General features: G+C 39.6%; 1 protein-coding gene across 1 annotated transcript; it reads right to left on the bottom strand.

Moving 5' to 3' along the window:
- Nucleotides 1-559: 559 nt before the first annotated feature.
- Nucleotides 560-6,798, bottom strand: LOC113774136 (protein unc-13 homolog). Its single transcript, XM_027318705.1, has 5 exons — nt 5,747-6,798; nt 4,116-4,982; nt 3,292-3,747; nt 2,468-2,657; nt 560-2,380 (listed from the first exon to the last, which is right to left on the bottom strand). The coding sequence occupies exons 1-5, from the start codon at nt 6,305-6,307 to the stop codon at nt 1,449-1,451; spliced, it is 3,006 nt and encodes a 1,001-aa protein (XP_027174506.1). The 5' UTR covers nt 6,308-6,798; the 3' UTR covers nt 560-1,448.
- Between the last annotated feature and the right edge of the window lie 6,868 nt (nt 6,799-13,666).

Raw genomic sequence — 13,666 nt, 5'->3', positions numbered from 1 at the left:
CCAATAATCAGAAGAGCTTTGCAACCCCCATTAATGGAAAATTCTACAGTACCTTTTGGGCATCATACTATTATGTATTAATTTATCATTAGATGTATAAAAAGAAATATTTACTCTTAGGTAGTTGTAAGAGTTTAAATTATTGAAAATGAATCAAGATCATAACTTTTGAGAAAGCATTTCTGCACTTAGGCAGTGGGCAGCTAGGCGTGGCCAAGAAGCACTGGAAAGAGCCCCCTTCCAGTTCCAGCCTGCCTTTCTTCGGTATTAGACGGATGGATTTTTGCTTTCGTTTGCTGATATGCCGCAATATGTGTGGCATGGCATGTTACCTATTTGACCTTCTGTTACTCACCAATGGTTTTCTTCACGCAGCGCGTAAGCTTAAGGATTGAAGATGCCAAGTACAAAAAGGTCTAGTGAAAACCCCATCCTCAAAAGTGTAGGTGAAATTTTTAATGAAAACGGCTGCATTCTCCATATGGAAGCTGTTCATCTCATTTCGTCGTTTCCCCCCTCAATTCCTCTGAAATGAATAAATCAAGACTCTCTTACCCTGTCACGTAATTGCCCTAGTGCAATAAATATTTCAGATTGGTATGTGCCCCATTGCTGTTTAAGTATCACATTGTACCACCATGTTATCAATCTATCATAAGGCGAGAAATTGTAAGCTTCACTCAAAACAATACCTTTCCCTAACAATACAAAGGAAGTATCAACGAAGAAGTTTGTAGGACGGGAAGAACAAGGAAATAAGCCGAAGGGACAGAGTATGACAACAGCAACAGCAACACCAACAACGGCGGCAGTCTTCCATTTCATCATCAACTACTCAGTATGCATACCCTTTGAACTGAGAACGACTTGAACCACAAAATCAAAGAATGATAGCAAGCATTGGTCGGTCCATTTATTCAGCAAGCCTCAGTAACTCTAGAATATCTTTTAGTAAATGCATGTGGCATAAAAATTTCTTCTTCAAGCAGTTCCACATGTAGACTATTAAAACAAGTCAAAATCCAACCTGCGTTGTAACATCTCTCTCTGTACAGCAAATTTGAACTTCCTTTCTAGGCAAAGCTCAGTAAGGTGATAGACTTGCGATTTAGGAGATAAAACTGTGTTACCAGCTTGTGCAGTTATCTTCCGTCGTCTCAGCAGCAGTCGAGGACTTCAAATATTGTCTGAAACTGGAAGTCCGAACTCTTATATACAATATACCAAAGAGCAAGCCCCATGATTCTATCGATGGAAGATTCTGTTAGGATCTATGTGGTAATTGCTTTGATGAGAAAGAATCTCCCATGGATACTCTATGCAAGAAAAATCTGCTTCTTATAGTAGTGAGGTCGATCGATGTCAATAACGGTCCATTACAAGTAAATAAGAGGAACTGCTGATGCCTGGTAAAATTCTACATTTGCATCACCTCCTTGAAATCTCTCTCACAGCTTCTTTGGGAAATGATAGGTCTTCTTTAAAAACTTTGTAGCTACCTCATCATTTCGATGACATAAAACTCGAAGAATTGTGTTAGGGTCAGCAGCGCTCCACTGACCTGAAGTTGGTGGTAGTGGAAGCCTGGAATTGTCTGAAGCTCCATACCTATTAAGAGTCACAATTTTGTATTGCTCAACAAGTTTTACAGTTTCAGTATGAAAAAGTGAAAGGACGTCCTTTGAAGCGGCTGAATACTTGTCTATTAAATCAGTCGGTAATCCATCCCCATCGGACCAGAATAGCTCCATAAGAAACCTAAAGTCCTCGTCTAATACTGCAGCATCCTGCACAGTGAAAGCACGAGAAGGGCCCCCAGCAAGCAAAACCAACAAGAACCCATCAAAAGAGGCTTTCATTATTTGTGTAATTACGCGAGTCCGGACCCTGTCGTGCACCGTTGCTGATACAATTTCTAAATTCTGCTCTAGCTGTTGAAGAAATGGTTCAATCCTGGCTGATGAGACCTGCCCCACATACAGGTAATCCCAAGAAACATGGTTCAGATTGTGAAAGATGATCCTATAGGCAGTTGCTTCAGAAAGTTGCTGGATCCCCTCCACACAAGCTGCTACTGAAAGCTCAAACATTTTATCTGACCCAACTGTCACAATACTATCTTGAACATAACCACTATTTGTCAAATTAGAGGTTATCCTCTTCTCCAAGACTTCCACCTCTTTCCGGATGAGATGCATGGTATTTATGCGAACACATAGCTTTGGTATACCAAAGTAGTCATCCACATCACTAGAGCCAACTTGAGATTTCCTTACTTGAACCATATATGATCTATCTTTCTTCTTAAATACACCAAACTTTGAGCCAGCAGTACATCTTGTCAAAGCAGGTAGAGGAGGAAGAAAAGTATCTTTAGATCCTGCAGATACATGTATAAATTAAATTCAGAAAGAAATAATTTGATTGGTTAATTCAGATACCTTTTTCCAGCCTATATGATACTTACCACAGCCAGATTTTGACTTTATTATGTAATTCTGGAGGCAGGCATCCAAACCATTCATCAAATCAGGAATCAAAATTTGATGTGTTGCTATTGGCAACAGGAAAAATGCATCCAAAGTTTCATCAATAATGCGAAGAACCTCCACTGCAGAGGGAGCAAATCGCTCTTTGTTTGCACGAGGGTTCCAGACCTGTTACAAGAGGCAAATAATCTTAAGTCCTGCAGTTCTGGCTAACCAGATGTTTCATTTTTCAACGACAGAATCTCTTTAACTATTGAGAAACGAACCTACAATGAGCCATTACTTTTTTCCTTTTTTCTGCCCTGGGGATCAGGATAAGGGAAGTTGCGTACTCTGAACCAAATTTGGTGAGGATACAAAAACTCAATTTGACGGTACCACGTATACCTTGTCCTAAATCAACATCCTAACTTACATCTTCTTATAATGAATGCTAGGAGTGGAGGCACAAGGGAAATTTCATCCATGCAGCTGTTCCTTTTTATCTGTCTGTAATGCAATTACTCACTCCCATGTGCTTAGGAGTATAACGTATAAAATTTGTGCATCAAAACGCAGCTAACATCAAACAAGTAAAGAAGAAACCAGACAAAGACAAGACATCCTTGCACAAGAAAAGTAGCCCAAATGAATCACATATAGACTAAGGCATCTGACTAACCATCACATAGTCCCTCAACAATTAGAATTTTTTGTGGAGAATTTAATTCTAGTGCCAGGATGTGATCAACAAGCTAACGATAACTAATGATGCCAATCAAACAGAGACATGGAGTCATAAAATGAACGAGAGATTAAAGACCTCTTGTTGCAGATTTCTCTCAACCCATTCCTGGAGTCTATCCACCCTTGTCTTTATCCATGATTTTACCAGGTTAGCAATGACAGATTCAGCTTCATAAGGAGTCATCTCTTGAATTATTGCTTTCCCACCATCATCACTGTCCACGGAATCTGCAACGGCCATCTGTACAAGATTTTTTTCCAATTTGTCAGAAGCTATCAGCACTAGTACAGCATCAGGAGTCAGCTCTGTTATACCAGAAACAAATTGCTTCAGCTCATTTCCGTAACAAGCATGAAGCTTTGCTGCTGCAACACCAGTTGCAAGAGGGTGCCATTGCTTGAGTATTGGACTGAATATTTCCTTCTCGTTAAAAGCCAGATCTGTTATATTCTGGGCAAGTACAGACAGCATGGGAAGAGAATGCTGCTGGTTCTTCGCAGTCTTCCTACTTGCGATTATCTTCTCTTTTTCCTGTCTTCAGGTATAGCAAATAGAACAAAATTGAGTAACTTTTAGGCAAAATCAAATGGAATGTGCAAAGATGACAACACGTGTGAGGACAATGATTTATTATACTCATCTTAGGCCATGAAAAGGAGTGAATATTTTATGATGGGGGGCCCATATAGGATTTACTGCAGCCAGAACACTGAAGCAACTAGTAAAATTGACAAACAATGATCGAAATTAATCTAGTGGAAAAAGATATTTCTTTGCAAAACTTCATCCAGGAGGAAATTCAATGGATCAACTTCTTTTTAACTTTGGAGTGGAAAAATTGACAAACTCTATTTCATGCATTTTAGTACCTAACAAAAGCAGGAAAAATCTAAACTCGCCTGAGAAAATGCACGCTGCAGAGATGATCGGATGTAAGAGTCAACTCTACCACATGCTACATCAAGTTCTTTCCATTTTCTATGGTTCGCCTGAGAACCATCTGCCGCAAGTACTCTGGCAGCAGATATGGCCAGTGACAAAACATTCTCCATTATATCAATGTTACCCCCGTAAAAGTTCTCATGGTAAGCAAGAAGTTGTTTCTCTGCCCAACTCAAAATCAAGCTCATTGTAGAACTCAGTATTTTCCGGTAAGCTGGGTCCTTAAGATCCTTTGCATCCTTTTCAACTTCCAGCAACAGACTATCAGTGGCAAAAAGCAGATCATTTCCAACTTGCCCAGAGGCAATATATCGACTGAACAAAACCCATGCTAAGCAAAGATTGTGCAAATTCTCGTTTATACCAAGGATGATCCAAGTCTTTTTGATGAGTTCTAAAACCTCATCAACTTCATCAATGACAGCAGTTTCATCACCCACATCGAAGCAAGATTCAAGAAGTATTTGGTAGAGATGAAAATTCAGTGGAACACCGTCAGCCCAGTGGCACATCCCAGAGCCAGACCCATCAAATGATCTGCAGGCAAGCGACATTACCACATTGCGAAGGGCTTGGATTGACTGACTGTGCTTCCCGGTCTCCATAGGTTTTTCAGAAGCCCCACGAATGATCTGGCGAAGTTGTTGAGCAGAGCTGTCTCTCTTATCCAGCGGAAGATGGGGATGCAAGAGCAGACCAGCCTCGAGTATCTTCAGGTTCCTCTTCTGCCATGCCTCGTATTCCAGCTGATTAGGAAAATCTGAAGATTTGAACTGTTGCAATAGCTCTAAAGGCAGAACCATTGACTCCATCCGTCTTCCAAGCTGTTCAAAGGAACAAACAAAATGTCAATAGCCAAACCATTACCTCCTTTTAAGGCTAATTAAAAAAAAAAAAAAAAAAAGCAAAATAGGCCAGCAGAGGTTAGCCTTTGAGGAACAATCCGGCTTGGATCAGTATTCCAGTGTTCTAATTCTCAGTCTTGGAATTTGGAATTATAACTGACGCAAGATCATGCAACAGATTGGCACACACGCTCAGACAGATAAAAGAGTAAAATAAAAACTATGGATTCGCATTCCATAATGGAATTAGAACTGAGACAAGCTAACAGTTGAAAATAATGAGACTCTTTCTTGAACTATATCATAAACAGACATCAAAGCTTTCCATGACAATGAAAAGAAGAAACAAACATAGTCCAGTTTCAGTTTCGTTAAAAGTTTTAAAATTTCCGGTTTTGTTTCCAAGTTCTAAAATTAAGCAGCAATCCCAGAAATGTAAAGAGAAAAAAAAAATTTAACGAATTTCATAGCAGCCACATAGTGGACTGAAACTCATTATCATGCATTGAAACCAAACTTGAATTGCTAGTATAATTACTAAGAGATAACTACCAAGCAAGAACTATTTACTGGAAAGCTAGCCAAATTTAACCTTTCTAGCTCATCTACTTCTAATCTTCACTTAACTCAGTTATTCAAGAAAAGTATAAAGCAATCCCAGAACTGAAATTGAAGAACCAAACAGAGCCTAAAGCTCAAAGTTGGGATTTTAATCTACTGTAATAGAGAATCATTGAATAAACCTGTCCAGCAGCTACTCTTAACAAAGCTCTTCGGACCCTGGAATCGGTTGGCTCCGAAACTCTCATCTGGACCCTCATCAACTCACCCACCGTCGACGACCTTTTCTTCTGGGTAGTACACTGACTCGCCGAGTGCTTCCCCTGACCCGCGTCTACGTCCGCGTCCGCCTCGTCCGAACCTAAATTCTTCCTCCTCGACTTCAAACCCAGAGCTTTCTTGACCTTACTAGCCGCCGCAGACGTCACTGACCTCTGCAACGATGTTGACGTGGACCGCGACCTCTCCATGGTCCTCTCCGAATTCGATACATAGGTCAAGGGCCTGGATGCACCGGAGCTCCGGGAAGCTCCGATGAGAATCTCGTAAGCAGTCTCCCGAAGCTCCGACTGGGTCAGGTGAAGACTTAGTTGGCCAAATGGGTTGGGAAGCTCTTCCAAAGGTGGGATTTTTGAGGTGGGATTGCTGTATTGAAGCACCATTTTGGTGTCGTCCTTGTTGGTTTCGAAGTGGGTTTTTGATTTTGCTAACGTTGTTGTGTCCCTGTAAGCATAAGACATCATGTCCTTCTATGCAACTCTCTGCGTTTTCATGGGTGTGCTAGTGTGCGAGGAAGACCAATAGTTCTAGTGCTAAGTAACGCATAAATTAATACTAAAAAGCAAGGAATTTTGGGATTTGTGATGATGTTTGTCATACAGAAGAGGTAAAACTTTCTGCTGCTTTGTTTTTTTTTTTTTCTTTTTCTTTTTCAGCGTGGGAGTCTGGAAGAAAAGGAAGTGGGGCTTATGGGGAAGGTGGAGAGTGTGGAAAGATTCTTGCTTGGCTTTAAAGGAATGAATGATGTTTTGAGTTGGGAATTGAAGTGGAAAAGGCTAGTTGATCCGCCAGAAAAGGAATATGGGTTCTTATCTTTTTTCCTTTATTAATTTGTTCAAGAAAAGGTATGGCTTGGTTAGAGAAAAGGCTAGTTGGTGAGGGAGGAGGAAGGAAAGCGGAGGAGAATGGAACTCAGCAGAGATTGGGACGAGAGGAAATCTGGATGCTTTTTCGACTTTTGATTATTTTGGAGTTACGGGCAGGATTATGGTAGTGCCTTGGTCCCTATAGCATGAAAGAGAGGGTTGTGTCGTGTTGAAAGAGTAAAAATGGAGAGTTGGAATCGCGCAAGAACACGTTGAATGGGAAGTTTGAATCCCCACTATTTTGCAAATTGGCATTTTATTATTTTGATGTCTACACTGCTGCTTTGGCTGGCTAGCAGCTGGAATGCTGGATGTGGAAATTAGGACTTGGGAATTTTTGCTTTAACAATTGCAACAAATCGCCCAGAAAACTTTAATCCAATTAAACTAACAGTGGTATTAGTATGGTTTGAGGCTTAGAGGGATTGACTCGTTGGATTTCGAGCAAAATAGTAGCAGTGGTAAACTAATTTTGGATTTGGTAAATACCCGTTAGTGCACAGACGGTTGGTGTAAGAAGCAATACTGATGGATTTATCCTTTTTCAGCAACGTACATATGATATCAGCTGTTCGAATGCATGCCACGTTTGAATCCAAATTTCAAATTATATATATATATATGATATACATTTAGATCCGTCAATACATATATATATAGATTAATCTCTTATATACTAAGAATATATATATATTAACTGATTTGAATGTATGTCATTTGATCTCAATATTGAATCTAAACTCTAAAATTCTCACATATAATATGCTTTTAGACACCGTTAGACTCTTAGTATATATGTTGTTAGTGTATCTTTGAAATATTACAATAAACCTTTCCGGGTGACAGTAGTGTAAACCCCGAAATGGCCAACTGTATTTCGTGCGTCCCTTGAATAGTTTCTGATCCTGGGTAAATGCATGCAGTCCTGGGGTAAAATTTGATAATCATTGAATACTACTACTATTTTCTAGCATGGAAAATTTCGCTTACGGCACCATAAAAGTTGAAGCCTCTTTGAAAATTCATGAGATGGCGTCCAGGAAAATGGTAGGGAAACATAATTGTAGTAGAAATTTGCCTCCCGTTGCTGCTTTCCTTGTGGTGGAATTAATTCATGATTTATCATTTGGTTTCACTTTCATGCATGGTTGGAATTTGAGGCTGCGGTGGTTCCAACCGCTGTGCGCGCTAGCGTTGCAATTTTTGATTGGAGGGCTATGAATAGTTTCTGGGCTGTCTTTGTCACTCCAGCACCGAAACTTTAACGTCAAAGGTTCTGTCATCAGCTTTGTTCCCCCCCTCAATCATGAATTAGGTGGTCGTTAGCATTAATTAGGAATTTAAATGATGAAAAATAAATAAGGAGATGAATGTAAATATCTCTCTGTCTTTCTTATCGTCCCAATTGATATGTGTGGGCTGAATTGCTTATGGGACATGGGAGACCACCAGAGAAGGCCAGACAAGGGCTTTCTTTGAAAATGATAACAGATTATTATTATTGTCAACACAAGTTAGATCAATCGGTAAGAATGAATAACTTTCTCGCAAAAGATCGTGTATTTGAATTTTGCTACTAATGTAAGGACTGTATTGATGGATGATCTGTAAGAACTCCTGTAAACGATTTATAATCGTCTCTGAGAAAATTGCTTTAATCCGTAGTGGTGACCGGAATCAAATATAATAATTGTTAATGTGAGAACTGTGTTGATGCGTAATTTGTACAAATGTTCGTAGTAGACGACTTATGATCTCGGAGGAATTGTCCTAACTTGTGATAGTGACCGGAGTCAAATCCATCTATTTTTTTTTTTTTTATCAAAAAAAAAAAAGAGAAAGATAATATATCATTATTCGCGATTAACTGGCAATTGGAGAGAGTTTATAAAAATTGGGTTTTTTTGTGGGACCAATTGAGGATTTATGTCTGTCACTGATTAAAGTTAAAATGTTGAAATTTTTTGCTCTCATATGTTTAAGGAACTGACAACATTAATTTGTTAGATTCGAAATTATGAGCAAGAGTCACGAGTCATGGCCTCCTTCCCGTGGCCAATTCAATTACAAACGACCTCGAGAGTTCTACCATGCCATGCCAGTTTCCCCCATTTGCATCTTGTCGTTAACCTTTTCAATGTACATTGAACGCGCTTCACAAGTGAATTAAATCCAGCAGCCGATTTGTGGATTAGGAAATTAATAATGTGAATAGAGAAGTGTGCACAAGGCTTGGTTCGTGATGACAAAAATGGACTGTCCTTCGAGAAATTTTCAGGTTGGAACAATACATGATTGATTAGTCCATACCATTGTGAATTTTCTACTAAAGAGAGTCTATTGTTCACCTACTAAACAAACCCCATTACAAATATTATGGCTTGGCGAGAGAATAAATTCCTTAAAACACTAAGGCATGAACTTCAGTTAAACCTTCCTTCGAACAACAAAACAAGCTTGAGTTGAACTCGTTGAATTGGCCTGCTAAGCTAGAACCCTATGCCCCCAGAGAAAGTACAAATGGGCTTGCCAAAGCTAGAGAATGGACAGGCCGATGACATGTTACCCGGTCAGGCCCCTCAGTTTACACTAAGGCCTCTTCTTGTTTAGCCTTTATACTGTTGTACCTCGTGTGAGAAACTCTTTTCGCCAAAAGGAAAAGTGTCTTGGTTTCTTATTGGACTTTTTATTTGAAAAAAATAATCTTTAAGTTTGCACCACTGACCACTACTCAAGTATTTCTAATGTTTTGTTTCTTGAGAAAGGTTTTTGATTCGGCTAAGACAATAATGGCCCGGACGCTATGTTATGGGCTTGTTGTGGGCGATACACATATTTCCAGACTTAGACTTCGAAGCTATACAAAAGCCCAGGTCTGTCGCAGAAAGAATGAATATAGATTCATCCTGGGACTCGAGACTAGTTGGGCTAGGATTCAGAAGCTACTAGAGAGCCTGGCCATTAAAATTGGAGACAAACAATGGTCCATTTTCTCTAGTCCACGGGCCGATTAATATGCATGGCTGTTTGAGAAACTTATACAAAGACAAGAGCCTAATCCTGAAAATCTTACTATGGGAAGTAGGGGTTCTCAAGATCCAGTTTAATTGTATCCACATCAGTGATCGTAAAGTCTCTCTCGTTTGACAGTCAAGTCTTCCTTTAAAAAAAAATTTTTATAAGATTTGCAGTGTTTTTTATATAATAATAATAATAATTGCACCGTAGATTGTCCACTAGGAACGTGCTTTGATGGAAAAAAAAAATTTTTTTGGTAATTTTTCCTCGTCATTTCTTAACAGTCAATGGAATTGACCAATGTCGGCATGTCGCCATATATCCCATTAGAGGGAATGGATTAAAGATCGAGAGCAAGCAAGAGAGTACTCAGTTGAGGAGTGTGCATGTTTAGCGAGCTTATTATTGGACTCCCATTTTTCAGCCATATGGGAAGTAGACTGGAGGATCTATGGAAAAATATGACTAGAGTGGGCTTTTTGACTCTTAAGGGGGACAGGTGGTGGATGTTGAAATCAAGAGAGCCATAGGATAAAATTTGTCTGTGACTAAGTAGACGCCCCGAATATTGGAGGCCCCTCCCAATCTTAGACTTTGCTCCCTGCCCACTGTCCACCCCTCCCCCCCTTTCTCTTACATACAAATTAGCCTACAATATAACCTTACGCACAAAATTACATGGCATCACAATTGTATGGCATCGCCTTTTTAGGCTTCCAACCTTGATTTTGGCTGTGGTGGTGGGGTCTCATCCGGCTTGATTTCGCGACCTCACATCAAACCCCATCGCCATCCCATATATATCGAACATCAACAAATCTCACTCACATAAACATTCCACTTTATACGATAATGACCTTTTTCCTTTAGTATAGGTAACGTGTATGTATACAGTAGCGTATGCGTCGGCATGCATGCCAACAAAGAACATACACTATATGAAAATCTATTTACGTCGGCAAAATCCCAAGTCTTATATATATATATATATATATATATGCATGGCTTTTCGATAGGCTTTGAAGTTGTAGAGGTAGCAGTGCCAATTTGGATGTTTGGTGTCAAAGTTTCAACGACAATAGAATGGAGGGGCCGGCCGTCTGACACGAAAGGTCAAGAAAGAGCGGTGGTGCTTCTTCAGTGTTTTTTGGAGGGGGCAAAAAGAAGAAAGGAGAAGTAATTCAGAGTAGGAAAAAACGCATTAATAACATGCGAAAAAAAGGTTGGAAAACTAGGACATGTTTCTCTGGTCAGATAAGAGAATGTTAGCAGTACAAAACATTCGATAATATTTAGGATCCCAAACACTGAATCTGGTTGGATCACGTTAAAGTTACGTACCTACTTATCAAGACTAAGTTTATGAACTTCTCCAGCTTTAATCCCTCAAATTTCGACACGTAACAAATTTTGAATAGCCCTTCGATCGGTGTTTTAAGTGCGCAGGTGTACTTGGGAGGAAGGTTCTTAATTTTAAGTGTCCTCCTCCTCCCCCCCCCATTGGGACCTCGCTTTTATCATTAAATCATTTTTTCGCCAAACAGCTTAAAGTTTGATCTATTTTTGACCTTTTTTATTTTGCTTCGGGGATTCTGGTCAGTCGAACAGACTCATATAGTATACTATAGGGACAGGGCCGGCAAGGCTATAGGGGTCGGAGCGCTGTCTCTATCGATCACCTTAATCCACTCAGTAGCTCTTCTTACTTAATCCCTCCCTAATCATTATGATTAACTTGCAGTAATTCTTTTGTTGCTTTGTGATGACATTGATCAGCATAACTAAAAAGTTGATTATGATGGTGATCAGATTGACAAAAGCACTTGATACAGTCAATGAAATTAAGTTGCTTCATATTCTTGCCACCACACTTCAATTTATTCACTTGCCAGACCAAAAAAAAAAACACACACACACACACACATTTCTTCTTGAGTCAGATATATAGATGCTGATTACAGCGTATTGTAGTGGATGCGTTTTAGGGCGATCGAGTCTCATTTCCAACATGTACACGATTAATATTGCTGAAGAAATTTTGCAACAGTGGTTGAAACGTCAAATATGCATGGAATTATGACTACATTAATCACAGACACTGATACTCTTGTTACACAAATTAGAAAATCGTACGAGAATCAAAATGGGTCCTGATCAAGATCAGAACCAAACCACATTCGTGGTTGCGAAGAACACTTGCTACTCATTATTGTTTGAAATATATCAATTGCTTCGTGTACAAATGTATTATTGCGTACTATATATTTGTTGGTTTACACCGCAATAATGCAACGTCACTGTTTCAAAGTTTATTTTTTGGCCTATAGTTTGAATATTAATCCTGTCTGCTATCTTTGTCTGTATGATGCACTAAATTACGAACACCAGGAAAGCGACCCCTTTGCTCCTCGTTCGTCATGTTAGGTGACTCCACCTTTCTTTCAATGTTTCGTTTAACCTTATCCATTTATTTACCATTAAAGGGCAACCAAAAAAAAAAAGCCACTAGCTCGTTTCCAATTTTCACCATTGAAGAAGGAGAAGCGAATGTTCTGACCACGTCCAGATGGCGTTGCGACTAAGAGCTTGAGAACTTCAACATGCATTTGACACTCAGGTTCTGTCGGTTTTGCAAAATCCTTTTGCTTTGCAATGAATGAAAGTGGATAATCGAAATAGTTCAAAAAGAGAATAGAGGAGTAAAAAGAGCGGATATAACAACAGATTGAGATGACAGTAAAGCACCAAAAGGCAAGCATCTTTTTTGTCCATTTACACGTCTAATCATGGGGCAAATAGATAATAAGCTCCATGCAGAAATGGACAGCCGCAGTCGGTTGCACTTGCACCTCTGGTTTTCTTTGTTTGGCGGAGAAATTCCAAAATTTTCATGTTCTAAGTTCAACACCGCCATACTCATGGGAACAAATGGATTTCATTCTCAAGAGCCGCAAATCTTGAAAGAGTAGAAATATTCAAAATTCTCCCAAAAGGTATAGATGGTCCCTTATTTCCTTTTTACCCTCCCACTTCTCCCTCTTCCTGCCTGCCACCCCGGGGGACCAAAATTGTCCGGAAATGACTTGATTCATGAATTTTTATGGTATTATACCTCATTTCATGAACGATCAGCTATCTACCACTACGACAGATGCGTTGACTGGCTTTCTAGTGTTAAAGGTCTAGCACGTGCATACTATCTCACCCGAACGTGCCGACAGATCTCTTTTTTTCTCCTTCTTCTTCTAATTTCTCCAGAGAAATTCTTGCACTCGACCAAAATTTCCAATTAAATCTTGAACTTGATTTACATGCATATGCGCCTAAAGCTTAACAACAACTCTTGTCCTTGCATTGAAACGAGAAATTAATTTTGTGAACCACATTCATATAGGTTATTGCTGCACTTTTTAAGAACTCAAGATTTTGTTGCATATTTTTCTTGTCAATTGGTGACAATACATTGCATGAGAACCCAAAATTTCATTGTCGTTTTTAAATAATTACAGTCTAGCTTTACTTCCCTCCACCGCCCCCCCCCCCCCCCAACCCCACCCCCACCAAAAAAAAAAAAATTGCAGTCTACCTTTTTCTTGGCCTCCAGTTTCTTGTTGGCCCAAGGCCAGCACCAACATTGCTGGATTTTGAAAGGGGCCAATGTATTGTGAATTGGTGATGGTGACATTAGTACGGTTCTTACGCCGGTGGCACGGCCTATTTCCACTGCCACAACAAAAACCAAGAAACTTCACTCGGTAATAGTGGCAGTTCAACATGTTCTTTTACAGTTTTTGCCCTGACGAATTAAACTGCAACTTTCCAAGATAAGTTTCACAGACAAAATCATAACACTGTAGAGGTCAGTACGCGTCCAGTGTTTCAGTGGGGTGCATGTGTTGTTTCTTACAAGAAAATATTTTGCTGTCAAAATCCCTGGTT

The sequence above is a fragment of the Coffea eugenioides genome, chromosome 6 (genome assembly GCF_003713205.1).
Source record: "Coffea eugenioides isolate CCC68of chromosome 6, Ceug_1.0, whole genome shotgun sequence".
Classification (NCBI taxonomy): Eukaryota; Viridiplantae; Streptophyta; class Magnoliopsida; order Gentianales; family Rubiaceae; genus Coffea; species Coffea eugenioides.
This window is presented reverse-complemented; position numbering and strand designations above follow the sequence as displayed.

What these genes read in the sequence shown, in the direction of transcription:
- LOC113774136 (XM_027318705.1), bottom strand. Translation starts at nt 6,307, where the DNA reads ATGATGTCTTATGCTTACAGGGACACAACAACGTTAGCAAAATCAAAA. An exon ending in TAAGAGTAGCTGCTGGACAG is followed by an intron (nt 4,983 to 5,746) that starts GTTTATTCAATG and finishes TCCTTTGAACAG; the next exon opens with CTTGGAAGACGGATGGAGTC. An exon ending in AGAGAAATCTGCAACAAGAG is followed by an intron (nt 2,658 to 3,291) that starts GTCTTTAATCTC and finishes CTCTTGTAACAG; the next exon opens with GTCTGGAACCCTCGTGCAAA.